The 17063-nt window shown below is 41.1% G+C and overlaps 1 protein-coding gene across 1 annotated transcript in view; it reads left to right on the top strand.

Annotated features, from left to right (window-relative positions):
* LOC147722710 (uncharacterized) overlaps nucleotides 1–17063 on the top strand; it is an 819082-nt gene that overhangs the window by 677502 nt on the left and 124517 nt on the right. The window contains exon 6 of the mRNA XM_086967362.1: nucleotides 6472–6615. Coding sequence (XP_086823488.1) covers nucleotides 6472–6615 — 144 coding nt within the window. The remainder of the gene's footprint in view (nucleotides 1–6471; nucleotides 6616–17063) is intronic.

The following is a 17063-nucleotide window of genomic DNA, read 5'->3' on the forward strand; positions in this document are numbered from 1 at the left end:
GGCGGCTTCAGAAACGACGCAGGAGGCAACAATTCCCATGGTGAGTGTAATCCCTGAAGACCAGGTTCTAATCGGGGGACGGCTAGCGCGTTTTTCGGAGGCTTGGGTGAAAATTACGGGGGACTTGTGGGTTCTTCAAACCGTGTGTGGGTTCCGTACAGAATTTTACGATTGTCCCTGCCAACTAACGGCTCAGGCCCTATACTTTTTTCCCGGGAACATACGTGGTTGATCGACGAAGAGGTCTTGGCACTGCTCTGTAAAGGGGCCATTTGTCGATCAACGCGGTACCCCTGCGGCTTCCTCAGCAACATTTTCCTGGTGGAAAAAATGGACGGGGCAGGAGACCTGTGATCATCCTCTAGGAATTCAACAGCTGGTTGGTTTACAACCATTTCAAGATGGAAGGAATCCATCTTCTGAGGGACGTGCTGCTGCCAAATGACTGGATGGTACGCTTAGACCTCAAGGATGCGTACCTGGTGGTGCCTATACACACTCCGCACCGTCGGTTCCTTCAGTTTCTCTGGCAAGGCCAGGTCTTCGAGTTCACAGCCCTTCCATTCGGGCTTTCCTCAGCCCCTTGGTGTTTCACCAAGCTGTTGCACCCAGCTGTGGAGGTCCTTCGGAGCCAGGGCATTCGGATGATCATCTACCTAGAGGACATCCTTTTGATGGCCCAGTGTTCCGACAAGTTGATACGTCAGCTCAACCAGATGATTTCCCTGTTGCAGGGTCTGGGCTTCATTATCAACGAGGACAAGTCCGTCTTCTCTCCTTCCCAAAGGATGGTGTTTCTGGTCTTCGTCGTGGATTCTTTGCAGGCTTCTCTGAGTCTTCCAATGCGGAAGATGGCCAAAATCAGACACAAGCTGAGGCAGACGATAGCCAATCTCACACTTCCCTGCGTCAGATTGCCAGGGTGGTCGGGCTCCTCTCGTCCTCCATTCAGGCAATCTTTCCGGGGCCCCTTCATTACAGAGCCCTTCAACGCCTCAAGGCGTATCATCTCAGGAAGGGTTTGACTTCCAATCAACTGGTCCCTCGGATCTATGACGTTACTTTTACAACGCATACACTTACAACGCATTTTTTACAACTCAACATCCATTACAACTCATTCCATTACAACGCATGCCATTAAAACCAATTTTTAAAAACTACCTTTACAACGTGTTCCATTACAACGCATTATTAGTATTATTATTAATTTAATTTTATATAGCGCAACAGCTACCCGAAGGTTTCCCGGCGCTAACGCATACTACCTTTACAACGCATACCATTACAATGCATAACATTACATTGCATGTAAGGTAAGTATTGGATAGTGTAGGGGTAAAAATTACTATTCTAACTCTAGGGGGGTGCAACAGTAGGGTAAGTGTTGGATAGTGTAGGGGTAAAAATGAGTATTCTAACTCTAGGGGGTGCAAAAGTAGGGTAAGTGTTGGATAGTGTAGGGGTAAAAATTACTATTCTAACTCCAGGGGGTGCAAAAGTAGGGTAAGTGCTGGATAGTGTAGGGGGTAAAAATTACTATTCTAACTCCAGGGGGTGCAAAAGTAGGGTAAGTATTGCATAGTGTAGGAGTAAAAATTACTATTCTAACTCTAGGGGGGTGCAACAGTAGGGTAAGTGTTGGATAGTGTAGGGGTAAAAATTACTATTCTAACTCTAGCGGGTGCAAAAGTAGGGTAAGTTTTGGATAGTGTAGGGGTAAAAATTACTATTCTAACTCCAGGGGGTGCAAAAGTAGGGTAAGTGTTGGATAGTGTAGGGGTAAAAATTACTATTCTAACTCCAGGGGGTGCAACAGTAGGGTGAGTGTTGGATAGTGTAAGGGTACTATGTGTTGTAATGCTATGCGTTGTAATGGTATGCGTTGTAGTGACTGCGTTGTAATGACATGCGTTCTAGTGGTATGCATTATAGTGTCATGCGTTGTAATGGTTGCGTTGTAATGGCATGCATTGTAATGGATGTTGTGTTGTAAAAGTTTCATTGTAGTGGTAGTGCGTTGTAAAGGTTGCGTTGTAAAGGTTGTTTCCTGGTCCCTCTGTCGGAAGAGGTGAAGGGGGAAATGTCCTGGTGGCTTTCCCATATGGAGGCTTGGAACAGCCGGGCGATTTTCGGGTCAGTTACAGACTTAGTAATAGAGTCCGACACCGGCAGGTTGGGCTGGGGCACCCGCTGCGGAGATTTCTCCACAGGCGGCGCTTGGTCGTTAGAGGAGCAAAAACTCCATATCAACTGCCTGGAGCTCCTGGCGGGCTCTTTTGCGGTCCGGTGCTGGACCATGGATTCAGCGAAGTCATGCATTCTTTTGAGGATGGACAACGTCTCGGCGGTTCGTTACGTCAACCATCTGGGCGGTCCACGGTCCTGAGCTTTAGCAGACTAGTGAAGGATTTTTGGAACTATTGTCTGGTTCATCAGGTCTCGGTGACGGCGGAATACCTGCCAGGTCAGGCCAATCAAGTGGCGGATTTGCACTCAAGATATCTGTGGGATTCAAGTCTCTGGAAGTTGGAGGTGCAAGTGTTCCAATGGTTGGAAGCCATGTGGGGTCCTTTTTCGGTGGACCTGTTTGCATCCCACTTGGACTTCCATCTGCCGAGGTTCTTCAGTTGGAGGCCGGATCCCCTAGCAGAAGTGGTGATGGTGACGCCTTGGTGGAGATCGCAAGTTTGGTTTCCAGTTCTTCTGGAACTTTCTTGGGATTCTCCAATCCTACTCTCCCAGCTCTCTCATCTGCTTCTCAGTCCAGCGGGGAGCCTCACCACCTCCTACTACAGGACTTTCTCCGCCTCATGGCATGGCGGCTTTCCGGAGACGCTGGTCGCTCCCAGGACTATCGGAGTCGGCTGAGACTTTTTTGTCAAAGGCATGGGCAAGTAGCACGGCTAAGAGGCATCGATCAGCTTGGTAAAGGTGGGTTCGTTGGTGTCTTCGATGGGTCCTGGATCCCCTGGTTCAGGCGTCGTTCCCATCTTGAATTTTTAGGCGGAGTTGGCTGTAGGCGGTTTGGCCTACTGGACATTAACGCGATGCGTTCAGCAATCTCTGCGGCACATGAGCCGTTGGACGGTGCTCCGGTCAGAGAACATCCCTTCATTTGCAGGCTCCTTAGGGGCGTGAGGCTCTCTTTGCCCCCCTAGCCGAGATACTCAGTCCTGTGGGACGTTAATGTAGTATTGAATCTTTTTCTTTCTTGGCAACACAACAAGTACCTTTCTATGACAGAACTATCAGCCAAGTTGGCTATGCTCCTTTGTTTTGTGTCGTGTCGTGGGGTTTCTGATGTGCGTGCTTTAGATATATCTACGAGGGTGTTTTCCCTGGATGGAGTTACCTTTACCGTGGGTCGCCGAACAAAGTCCGCGACAAGATCTATCTCTTATCCAGCTTTTGTGGACGTTCCCGAGCTTTGTGTTGTTCAGTGCCTTAAGACATATGAGGACGTCACAGTGGAATTTCGCCCCCCGGGTTAGCTGCAGCTTCTTATTGCTTTGCGGAAGCCACACAGCCCGTTGGGTGCGGTGGGTGCTGCAGGAAGCAGGCATTGATACTAGGCAATTTGGAGCACATTCAGCTGGAGGGGCCATGGCCTCGAAAGCTTTTTCTTTGGGGACACGTTTGGAAGACTTGATGCGTGCGGCAGACTAGTCCTCGGATTCCGCTTTCAAAAGGTTTTATTTCAAGCCAGTAGTGGATATTGCGAGTTTGGTGGTAAGTAAGCTTTAAACAAGCATAATCTGAAGCCTCCGGTCCTGACATAGAATCGAAATTTGCCTAGCTTAGTAACGGTAAGTTTCAATTCTATTAAGGACACGGAGGCGAGGATTATCCCACCCAGAATTTCTCCAGAGATCCCATCAGTATTAATGTAAGTAAGCAGTTTTCTTTTTCGTTCAGTCAAATTGTTTGTTTTGCTATAGTTATCTTCTGGAGTTTTGCTTTGAGAGCCCTAGTGGGTTTTTACATAGCTGACGCTGTGATGTTTTGTCACTAGGTAATGAGAGTTTGAAGCAAGACCGTTGAGACTTTGGCGTGACTCGCACAAAGAAAGAGGAAGGGGACACGAGATGGGCGCCCTACCTTAGGATTGTAGACACTGTAAAAGGACTAATGTTGATGGACTGCTGGGATATGTGGTTTTTCCCATGTGTTTACTGCATATAATATTCTTTATCCCGGTGTTTGGGATATACATAACATAACTTTGAACGTTTTAATGCTTTTCTGGCTGCTATGTTTTTGGTTATAATAAACAGCGAAGAAGGGAAAAGCATAATCCTCGCCTCCGTGTCCTTAATAGAATTGAAACTTACCGTTACTAAGCTAGGCAAATTTCGATTCTTATTATATACAAAAAATTATCATAAAACAGCTGCAATGTCGTTGAACATTTTTGAGACTTTATATTGGCTAAAAAGTCATAACTGGCTTAGAAGTCCACATTTGTTTCTGAAAAATATTATTAAAGAAATTCTGGCGAAAATTGGAAGTCAAACAATCAAAACTGTCTGCACATGCAAACTCTGGACTGTTATAATTAATCAGGATACCTCTCCCTTTTAAACTTCAACTCTTTTGCACATTTACAAACTAGATAGCCCCAGTAAATAGTTTTGGCTCCACAAGCTTACCTATTTTCTATGGAAACAAAATAGAAATTAAAAAAGACTAATACAAAGGTACAATTTCACTACATAAATATTTACTTTTAAATGTCCTAAGAAAAAAGCACCAATGCATACTGGGACAATGGTTTTCCCATGCCACAGCTTTTATAGAGACATAACATTAAAGTACCTCCGAAAGGGTCTGCCAATTGCAAATGTTAATTCTTATTACAGCTATAGAGCGATGAGCACTGTTCTCACTGTGCCTAGCCGAAGGTTGGGGTGACTTCTGGCAGTGATTTATGGCTTTTCACTGTGCTATTGCAGAAAGGAGGAGCCAGAAAGGGGTAAATATCCAGCGCCAGATGGGATAGCAATTAATGTCAGCCACCCAGGTTGGGGACTTCCGTACTCTGGAATCCAGGTGTCATTTAGTGCTCACATCCTGCGGTTGGAACTAGGTGGGTGAAGTGGGGCAGTTCGAGGTCTCAATCCCCCTCGGTGCTTTGTTGCCGTTGGAGAGTCACAAATATAGCACTAGGTAAACCTTGCAGCAGAGGCTGGATTCGTGTACCTCACTGCTAGAAAGTGGGGGGCTGCCAGCAGTTAAATGACAAACGGTCTTGATTCATCACATGGGTAACAAAAGACTTTGACGTGTCCCTTCTGTAAGCAGCTGATCAACAGATTACTATGCACACCAGGACTTATTGGCTCAGCACTGCCAAATGCACACTTATGCGTGATAATGCCCAATTCTTGAGGAAATGCGGGGACATTATTAATTTACACTACACTAACCCCAGATGCGTGGTACTTGGTAGGACTGTGTCAGGATGATTTTGACCTATGGTAAGATGTATTTTCTCAGTTGAATTGCTAATGGATATAAACATATTTGAATACTTTAATTGTTACATCAAAAACATTGAATAGAAATCCAAGTAGGACACAGGGAAGTTTTAAAGGTTAATTAACTTGGGGCCAGAGGTAAGTAGCCTAATACCGGTCGGTAATGGCCGAAATTACAGAATTTCGGCCGTTACCGACCGGTATAAGGCTTTTGAGATGTTGAGGCCAGATGTAGGTAGCCCAATACCGGTCGGTAATGGCCGAAATTACCGAATTTCGGCAGTTACCGACCGGTATTAGGCATCTGAGATGTAGGGGCCATATTTAAGGATTGGGTAATTTACCAAATCGGTAATAGTGAATGGCTTCCCATGGGCCTCCATAGGAATGAATGGGAATTACCGAATCAGTAAATACCGATTCTTAATTACGGAATGCTACTGATTCAGTAAAATTTACCGAATAATTATCTACATCCCATTTACCTATTCTTAATACCGAATCGGTAAAATTCGGTATTTAAGAATAGATAGAGATTACCTATATATGGCCCATGGTTACATATAAGATAATGAATTGGAGCGTTTGAGAATGTAAAGTGCTTTGTACATGTTGCCCTGAGGTCGGTTAGAGTGTCTCCACTGTAAATTGAAGAAATAGGAACGTCAAAATTAGGTTTCTAGGGTTTTGGTAAAAAATGTACAGGTAAGGTGAAGGGAAAGAAGGGAATAGAGGAATAAGTCCTTAGAGTTTTAAAAAAAAGTATTACTGAAATTTTCCTTGGAATTTTCAATTTCAAAACCACAGTAATAAAATGGAAACCTGAGATTATTCACTCTTAGTTTACTCACCCATGATTAATCCAAAATAAATAATCATTCTAATAGGAACACATGGAATTGTGTCCAATTTTAAAGTATATTTCTCATTCTAAAACCATACAAATCATGCGGATGTTGAAATCACGTTACCTTTGTTGGTTTTCCTACAGTTGCCACACCTTCCAGTTTCATTGTTCCAGCCTTTCCCTCAGTGCCCTTTTGTAGGAAACCAGTGGCAGCTTCCAGTGAACAAAAAAGTAAAGAAGCGTCACCATAAATCATCCAAAGCAAAGCCAAAAAAAGAAAGTAATAAGGTAACTATAACTTTTCCAATGTATGTTTTGTTAATAAAAATCTCTGATTCTCAAGGGTCATGCATTTTCTTGGTACTGGCTGCAAAGTGCGTGTAACAACGTACCCTTTCAGTTTCAGAAGCATTAAGAAATTGCATGCATGCTTAGCTCCTGTATCCATGCCGGGAAAAAAATCAGATGATAGGCACTTGCCTTGTACTGACCACAGACCAGCGTAAGTGGACAGTATGCTCTGGTGTATAGATTTTATGGTCGTGGTATTAAAAGGTTACTTTTGTCCAGCAAAATAAATCATCATTGCTTGTGAAATTGGAAATGCTTATACATCGATGACCTTTGCTTGGTGTTTTCAGTTTCACCTTTTTAAAATGCATTTTATGTGTATGTTAGATGGCAGACCTTTCTATCAATAGTCCTATCATTTTAAGGTGACAATACACTTAAAACATCTCTAGAGAAGAGGCTATAGATGAGAGTGAAAAAATACAGTCAATAGAAGTAAGGGATAGAGACAGTGGAAGGGACAATGGGTGCAATCTCTCCTATCTTCTTTCCTATATTTGATGACTAGACCAACCTTACACCTGATCCTGTAGGCAATTTGACCAGGTGGTACAGTGTGTAATGTTGCGGACTAGGGGTGTAAGATTGATAATATATTTGAATTACATGTTGCTTCTGGTCCAGAAGAGGGGACAACTAAAGTAGCAGACAGGAATGAAAAAATCAATTGCTGGAAGATTTGGGGTACCTTCGCAGTAGACTCATGATTATTTTCAGTTTGACTTACAGAATACACCAAAATGACATACTTTTTAAAGTCAGTTGAACCATCATGTTTTCACCGGAGAAGTCCTCTTTGGCTCCCCCTGTGAAAACATTACACCGATGACCCCACATACTTTGAGAATCGGTTTACGTACCTTAGACTGTCCACCAGTTTTAGGTTCCTCTTGTTTTATTATCTAGTATTGCTTTTAGTATTTCATGTTATTTTATTATTTCATTTTATTTTAATATTTAGTTTTATATTTTTGTTATTGCATTATATTATTTATTGTTACTTTTTTATTTATACTTTGGGACCTCAAAGAAAAGCCTGCCAGTCCTTACAGAAAAATAACATGACCGTAACATTCTCAGAAAAACACTCCCAGCATGTTAGTGTCACCAGCATTGTTTTTCAAAAACAAACTCCTTCTTTAGGATTTTTATTTTATAAGAAGAAAAATGTTTGCTGAGTGGCTGAGTGAAACATGTTGGCTGCCCTGCAAACTTACAATCTCTTCTGAAGAGCTGTTGAAGAGCTTCCTCCTAAAGTATAGAAATCGCCGCCTGACTTATGGAGCTCTCTTAATATGGTGAGATGTAGTCTGCCAGGACAGTAAAGTGCATGACTCTTGTGCCATGGTGAAATGAAGTACAGCTTGCGATACTCAATTTAGATTTATGAAATATGCATCATTAATTAAAATAATTGAATACACAAAGATACATCATCATAAAAATACTTAAGATCAAGATTTGCAGACACAAGTCAGTCCCCCCAGAGCAGTAAATGTATTGTGATATATTCTTCATTTTATACGAAACCCTTAACAGCAACTTTGCATGGCATCAGTTTTAAGTTCTGTCCATTAGATTACAACAAGCTTGGGATGCTTAACAGCACATTGGTTGAAGACAGCCCTTAGGAGTTCTCTCCTATTTGGCAGAGGAGCCGGACAGATGCATATCACATTAATTATGCTCTCTTTGTCAGCTCAACATAAATGGCAGGCATTTTTCTCGCAAAAGTTCTTACACTTGCCCCTTGGGCAATAACTCTGTAATTTTAAAGTCTTGTAGTTGTGTAATGCCATCCAGGCACCCGATCTTTTTGATAATGTTGCCTTGTCTGAGGCTAGTGAGAGTTCTTTCATGGAACGAAAACCCAACTCCCTCTTAAAAAACACACACACATGCCATTTTTACATATAGATAGAAGAATGTATTTTGAAATGTCTGCGGGCAAAAATGAAAAAGATCCTCAAAAACATTAAAAGGTCTTGAATTCCACGACAGAGTCTTTAAGGGGTATAATACATGTGGCAGGGCTGCTAGTGTATTCTATTCAGAGGATTTTCTTAGGAACATTGAATTACCAGGCATTTCAGAAGCTGGCATACACTCATTTTCAGTTAGGTATAAAGCAAGTCTCAGAACCTAATGTTAAATCAGAAGGTCAGAGAGGAATTGGTGTCCTTGTTGGAGAATATGGAGGCTTGGAATGGCTAACAATATTTGGAAATCATGAGGGAAGGTAGTCGGAGAAAGTGAGGTTCCTGCACATATATTGCTTTGAATTACTGACATGTTCATTTTCACTGAAGAGTTTAGAAAAGGAGAAGGTCTTTAATTGTATAACTTTGAAAATGGACAATATGTTGGCAGTTAGAAATGCCATCAGAATGGAAAATAAACTTTAGATGGGACTGACAAAGATAGACTACGTTATTTTGCATTATTATCTGAACAGTGAGAAAAGTTTGTAGGCTCAACATATTTTGCGATTAAGCGATTTGACAGCAGCCTGGAATCTAAAAAAATGTCCTAGTATTCTGTAACTGAAAGCTTTTCAAGGTATGGTTTCTAAGGATTCACGAAATGTGAGGTGCGGTGTATCTGGGAGTATCTGTTTGCATGCAGACTGAATATGCAACTTCCTCATTTCTTCAGTTGTCAACCAGTTCCAAAGTCAGAGTGAGTGTTGAGACTGTATATTTTTCTTCTGTTCACAATGATTCTATGAACGCTAATGTGTGTCTGAATGATCAGGAAGTTGATGGTTATATTGATATTGAGGTTGCACGCATGGTATCCAATGATGATGGAAATATTAGAGTAGTGTCTATTACCAGTGTTTCCGGAGATCTCCACCTGATCGATAGGCCCTCAGGGAGAGTATCTTGACTTGATTCTGAAGGGACATCTGCATATAGTAGCATGGACAATTTTGTTAGAGTGTGCTAGGTACTGACACGTATAGCATGGGCTTCAGATCATATTAGAGGTTCTTGCCCTCCAGGTGCATCTAAAGCATAATGAATGACATGACGAAAAAAAACTTTCTTGGTGTTTGGAATGGAGTGAGGGTAGGGTTTCAGTAGAGTTAGCACATTTAAAGCATTTTTCTAAAGTTAGTTCTGAAAGAACCATGTATTTATAGTAAATTGAGATTCATTAGCAAATTTAGTTGGTCATAGTTTTTTGAAGGCTTCGCTGTTGAGGCAGAATAGTTACATCGGAAGGTGGCAAGAAGTGAGTCTGTCACTGCTGAAGTGTAATTTGCTACAGTCCATTATTAATGTTCTGAGACTGAAGATTAATGTGGATTGTTCTGAGAAAGCATTGTCTATGAAATTGGCTATCCTGCTGTGTATGATGCCTTGTAGGAAAGTTTCAAATGTAAAGATAGTTGATTTTACATCTTGTTTTGAACCAAAATGTGTATGTTTCAGTTTGACAACTAGAGGTAAGACAACATCTTGGAGTATGTTTATTCTGGCACTTCTGAGCCATGAGAAGGTGTTTGTGGTGAATTAATTCAAGTGGTAGGGGAAGCGGACAAAGAGTTTGATTGAGTTTTCTCAAGTATTCTTTAATTTCTTTTAGAACAAAGTCAGGCTTTAGCCATATTGTTGAAAGAAGTGAAAGAGGACATTTATATTGATGTATTTGGTTCTGGAGCCTATATAGTTTGGGAGCAATGGCTTCTAAAGCATGTTTGGTGAGTAGACGTCAGCAAAATATATTGAAATGAGCAGCCTCATGATTCAGTTTTCAAGAGTTCCTATTTGAAGCCTTCTGGGAGTGCTGTTGAATATGCTACCCAAAAACAAGGTGATGGAAAAAAATGCTTGAATTAATTTCCGACGGCTGGCAATTCTTTGGCCCACATTCCAACTCCTTATTTGTCACCCAATGTGCCATTCTTGGCAGGCACCCCCTTTATTCACATCAGTCTTGATTCTGCTCCGATAGGAACAGTTCAGAAAGAACTTCCAGGCCAGATCTCCTCCAGATAGGAACACAAGCAACCATAGGCCTGTTTTGATCTACGTTGGTATCATCAGTCAAGTATAGCTTGAGTTGGGAAGCAACCATTACAACACAGTCATTACAATGCACTAAATTTACAATGCAGTCATAACAACACATGCCATTACAACGCATGCCATTACAATGCATGTCACCTCAACGCATGCCATTACAACGCATTACCCATACACTATACAACACTTACCCTACTATTGCATTAACTTGAGTGGGAATAGTCATTTTTATCCCTACACTATCTAAAACTTACCCTACTGTTGCACTCACTGAAGGGGGAATAGTAATTTTTACCCCTACACTATCCAAAACTCATCCTACTGTTGCCCTAAAAGTATTATGCGTTGTAATAGTATGCGTTGTAGTGGTGTGCGCTGTAATGGAATGAGTTGTAAATGTAGTTTCTAAAAATGGATTGTGATGGCATGCGTTGCAAAATCATGCATTGTAATGGATGTTGCGATGTAAAAACCACGTTGTAAAGGCATGTGTTGTAAATGTTTGTGTTGTAACATGTCCTATTCGTTGGAGTCTTATGGTACAGTGACCATCATGCCAACACCTGGGTATACCCCTCGCACTTATCGCATCTTTTTAAAAAACAATAGGATGATGGAAGGAATGGGTGAAATAATCTAAGCCCCTTGCAAATTGTCTGGCCTGCTTTACAGATCATCACCATTATTTAGCCACCCATTGTACCATTCTAGACACAAAGGAAAAGCCCTGCCCAAACTGACAGAGCAGGTACCCTAATGTTGGAACAAAAGCAACCCCTGACCGGTTTTAACCTACTTAGGTCTCATTAGTGAGGAATAGCTTCAGTTCTATGGGTCAGTGAATATGGTACTGAGGTCTGGGCATACCAGCTGCACTTAGGGCTTCTAATACAAAAACAATAAGGTGATGAAAGAATTGCTAGACTCGTCCTCAGCCACTGGGTCTCATTCCAGGCCATCATTTTTCTCCCACTGTTCCATTCTAGACAGAGACCAGAGACAGAGGGCCTCAATTAGAGTTTAGCGGAAGGGATCCTTCATTACAAACATTGAGGATAGCCCTTCTTCTATATTACAAGTGCATTACAGCAGATGGAACCTGTAAGATGGCAGATATCTGTCATGTTTTTGGTGGAGTATCTCATTGAACATACTCTTGAGAAAACCCGGAGACGCCATTGTCCAAGATTAATTTGAACACTCATTCCATTACCTTTTTCTTTTCACATGGAAAAGTAGTGCAGAAAAGCTTTGAAAATTGATAACATTTGACTCCTTATCTTAAAATATAAATACTATTTTCCACAGCAGGGTGGATGGTATTTCATTATATTATTGAAGATACAGAGGCTAATATATTTCCTTTGATGTTTTTTTCTTGATTTGTTGCAACATAGAAAATATCAATAGCTTTATGTAGAGAAGGTGACTGCGAGTATTTGAAACTACTGTTCAGGGCTAGTACAACATATCTACACTGCATCTGCATTGTTGAAATAAGAATATTCTCTTAATAATTTGTGGAATGAAAGAAGGAAGATTTAGCAAGTTGTATTGCTTTGTACCTTTTTTGAATGCCTTGTTTCTTTATATGGCAATATTATTTTATTGTTTTGCTTCTGTCTGCAGTAATAAATGAAGGGAAGCATGCAATTTGTCCCTAGGTTTTTAATAAAATCATCATTTTCTGCCTATCCACATCCTGTGGTAATGTTGAACTTTAGCATCTGTCCTCTAGTAGAGAAAGTTTTCAGACAATATGGCAGTCCTACAACAAATGGCGTGTGTCCTGACATGGACACTTTAGCCCTAACCATTCCCACTTTCTGGAGTATGCATAGGACTATGCTGTTAGTCCTAATTTCTTTGTTCTTTAACCCCTTCGCTGCTGATGACGAGCTCAGCTCGTCATCAGCCACGGTGGTCGTGTGCGGATGACGAGCTGAGCTCGTCATCTAACGCGGCTTTTGGAAAAAAGCCGCACAGCGCAAAAATAACCCCCGCACGCATGTGGTTAAGTTGTATTATCTGATATTTACTTCATGGAATTTCTCAAATTATTCTACACACATATGATCTCGTTGTTTATTGGTGTGGTCTAGATCTTGACAAAACATTTCTAGTTGTTTCTTCCATTGTTGAGGAAATGTGTATTCTCTCAGACTACCCTACGAATCCATTAAAATTGACAAGCCGTCCATTAAGTGCTTGTTAGAAACTATTTAACAGTTTATGAGCACAAAAATAAAATGTGCAATAGTTTTAGTTGCAAGTGAATCGAAACATGTTCAAGTGGTATTATGAATGTGGATTAAAATTAATATAAAATATCTTAATTATTAGAGACTGAATGACATATCTTATTGTAACCAAGAAGAAAATCGAGTGGTGTTGGGACCACCTTGACATGGAGAAATACTATTTGTCTCCACTTATTTTCAGGATACTGAAGTTGGTAAGAGGAACAGATCAATAGTCATATAAAGCCTCTGCTGATGATCAGAATTCTGAAGATTATATAAGAAGATTTATGTATCAGATCTATGACTAAAACTTTCAACTCTGATATTTTGGGTAGTTGGAAAATTAAATCGAGTAATAGTAATACATGGTGGAAATAAGTAATACCTAGTGGAAATAAACGTCTTAGGAATGTCATGAAAACTACATCAGGATACTGACTTACATTTAAGAAGATTTATGTCTCTTTGTGGTTTAAGGCTCATAGGATGCCCAATTCAACCTAAAGCTTGCCGGGGTGTATACTGCTCATATTTAATTAGTATGTTTTGCTCTATTAGGAATAAACAACATTGTCCTCCCTATTTCTGATGTTAATCACTATTCAGCAAAAACATAAAAAGTAGGATTTAAGCAAATAAATCAGCTGAATATGTTTGAGATTACATTGTATAATTCTCAGCAATGTATGTCCTTCTATTTAGCAAGCTGTTCGAACAGATCAAGTTTACTGTACCTTAAAGTAACTAATAATTATCTTGAAATCTCTGTTTTATCATAAACTACATTGAATAGAACAAGACATTAATAAAGGTAACAATAAAAAGCTGCCAGTGCCACTTAGTGAATAATTCACAGTATCAGACTGAGGCTATTACTTATATACATAATATCAAACGGAACAGCACCCTGCAAAATAAACAGTATTTTACACAGTCTTCTGTATTTCACGCTTAGAAAATGTAAAATGCAAAAGCAACCTTCATTGGAACGATCCTAATGACTCCTCAGTTAACAGCCTAAAATCCTTTCTAGTGGACCTTAACATGAACCAAATCTGTGACAGCCCTAAGCACAACCTGGGTGAGACCCTGGACCTAATCATAGCTAAAGCAAACGCCATTCAACTCGAGTCTATTGTCCCATGCGACTGGACAAATCACCACTGCATCACCTTTTTCATCACTGAATCAGTGAGGACACACAAATCGCAACTTAAGAAACCCAGACAATGGAAAAGGATCACTCATAACATAGACCTTAATGACTTGACATCCCTCAGCAATAACGTTTTGCCTCCTACAGCGGACATGTCTGATGTCAATGACCTTACAAACCACTACAATAACTCCATGACGCCCATTCTTGATACCGTTGCGCCCTTGCAGGTAAAAAGATTATTCACTAGAGACTCCAAACCATGGTACAACGGGAGCCTAAATGAAGAAAGATGCAATTTAAGACTAGCCAAACGAGTGTGGAGATCCTCTCTGTCACTAAAACACCTCAAGCACCTGCAATCACTGCGGAACACCTACAATATTCACATCAGAAACTCCAAAGCAAAGTTCTTCAGAGTTCAACTAGACAAAGCCAAATATCATCCAAGAAAACTGTTTGAAATTATCCAACATCAATCTACTCAAAAACCCAACCCCTGCACAATGGAATCCCATCCGCTGCCAAACTGCAATATATTTGCCTTCTTCTTTCTTAAAAAGTCCAAAAAGATTGAAAAGTGATATCCAGACAGCAATTGAGCTCCTCCCGATTATACCCCCGAATAGCCCAGGCCAGCATATGATTGTTCAGGACCCAGACCTACATGGACTCTCCCTCAAAAACAACGCGTCATGGGACACTTTCAAAACCTTTGATGAAAATGCCATTCTTAATATCCTAACAACACTTAAACCGTCAAACCACTTCTGCGACTAACTACCAGCTAATATCTTCAATGAGATTAAAACCTCTTTACTCCCTCTCTGGACTAATATAGAGAATGCTTCACTACTCCAAGGGGCTTTACCAGACTGCCTAAAATCAGGGCAGGTAACACCCATTCTAACAAAACCCACAGCGGATCATATGAACCCCGATAACGTCCGTCCCATCTCCACCATTCCCTCTCTGGAAAGCTCCTTGAGAAATGCGTATATACCCAACTATGCAATCACATTGATCAGTTCCACCTTATTGACCAATTCCAATCTGGTTTTCGTCCGGGTCAAAACATGGAAACAGTCCTTGCCCACATAGTAGATGACGCATTTAAAATGCTAGATAGGAACAAATCTTGCCTCCTAATCCTCCTAGACCTATCCTTAGCCTTCGACACGGTCAAACGTGACAGTCTCCTTGAATTACTTGAACACAGAATGGGATTATCAGGGGTTGTCCTTAATTGGTTTGCCTCATTTCTACACAACAGAACTCAAAGAATTAAGGTTAACCAATCCTTGTCCACTACCACTCCTCTCACTTAAGGGGTCCCACAGGGGTCCACCTTATCACCTACTCTCTTTCACCTGTTCATGGAGCCTCTAACCGAAATTCTGAAATTTTCCAATGTACAATACCACATGTATGCAGATGACACCCAACTATACCTTGAAATCTCCTCCCCTCAGGATATCCGCCTACTCAACACAACTCTCCAAAAAACCCAAAACTGGCTAACCAGAAACCACCTTAAACCCAACACACTCAAAACCGAATTCCTCCTAATTGCCCCACCAAAAAGATCCTTCGGCATCGGAGATTGGATGAAACGCCTAACAGTTTTCAACTGCATTCCACACATTATAGATTCCGCAAGATCACTAGGAATTACACTTGACAAAAATCTCTGCAAGGAAGAGGACATGAGCTCAGCCACCAGAGGAACAAACTCTCAAATGAGTATTCTAAGAAAAATAAAACCCTTCCTCTCCTACGACGACCTTGAATCCGCGGTGCAAGCACCAGTTATCCCCAGATTAGAATATGGGAGTGCTACCCAATTTGGTCTGCCATGATCCAGGTTGGCTCCACTAAGGTCATTCCTTACTTCTGCTGCAAGGCTTATCACTGGGTTGAAAAGGTACAGCCACATCACTCTAGATCTGAAGGCACAAAACTGGCTCCCTTATGAGGCAAGGTTTCAGATGAAAATAGATTGCATGACCCACAAAGCCCTACACTTCAATACACCGAAGTACCTAGCTCACAAACTGGAACTGTCCGGTGGTGGCAGATCATCTAAAAGCACCAGCACTTTACTGTTGAAACCTCATAAATTTCAAAAAACCTAAAACTGAGCCTTCTCCGGATTGGCCCCTAGAATCTGGAACTCCCTGCCCCCTGAAATCAGACTGATCCCTTCAACCACTTCATTCAAAAAAGAAGTCAAACTGCTTTTAATGAACAAATCTCTACCCAGAACCCACATTTTGGCATCATTCTGTCTACCAGCAACGGGGGTTGTGCCGCGTATGCACCACGCTGCGTTGGGCAAAATCGACATTACCCACTAACTTATTCTCTGGATACTGATCTGACTAGCTGTTCTCCAACCAGGGCCTGCACGCCGTCTAAGTACTGGTTTATAACTCGCTGTCTCACTCCTGATTGCAAAGGACGTCGTCATTGTTTATGTTTCTTGGTTATCTTTTTTCTACTTATTTAACTAATCTGTAAAGCGCTCTGATACCCTCTAGGGTCAAGTTCGCGCTATATAAAACTTAGAATGCCAGAAAGAATAGCTCTGTGACTAAAACTCACAACTCTGACATCTTGGGTGGTTGGTAATTTAAATTGATACCTGGTGTAAATAAACTACTTAGAAATGTCATGAAAACTAATATTTATTTTAATATTAATTGCACTTACACTCATAATTTAACTATGATGCACAATTGAAGGTGCTGCTTGTCAGGACTAGTGGGCTGATGTAAGGATTATAATGGCTTTGGAGAATGCAGCTGTCAAGGAAGAGTAAGATACTAAAGGGAAGTATTTGGGTAGATTTACATGAATTGTTGAACAGCCTTAAATATGTAGGGACATATTAATCAAAAGTTTACGTCGCCCTTGTGCAAGGGCAGTGCAAAACCTAGAATGATGTTTAACAAG

Source organism: Lissotriton vulgaris, chromosome 4_1 (assembly GCF_964263255.1).
Source record: "Lissotriton vulgaris chromosome 4_1, aLisVul1.2, whole genome shotgun sequence".
In the NCBI taxonomy this organism is placed as follows: domain Eukaryota; kingdom Metazoa; phylum Chordata; class Amphibia; order Caudata; family Salamandridae; genus Lissotriton; species Lissotriton vulgaris.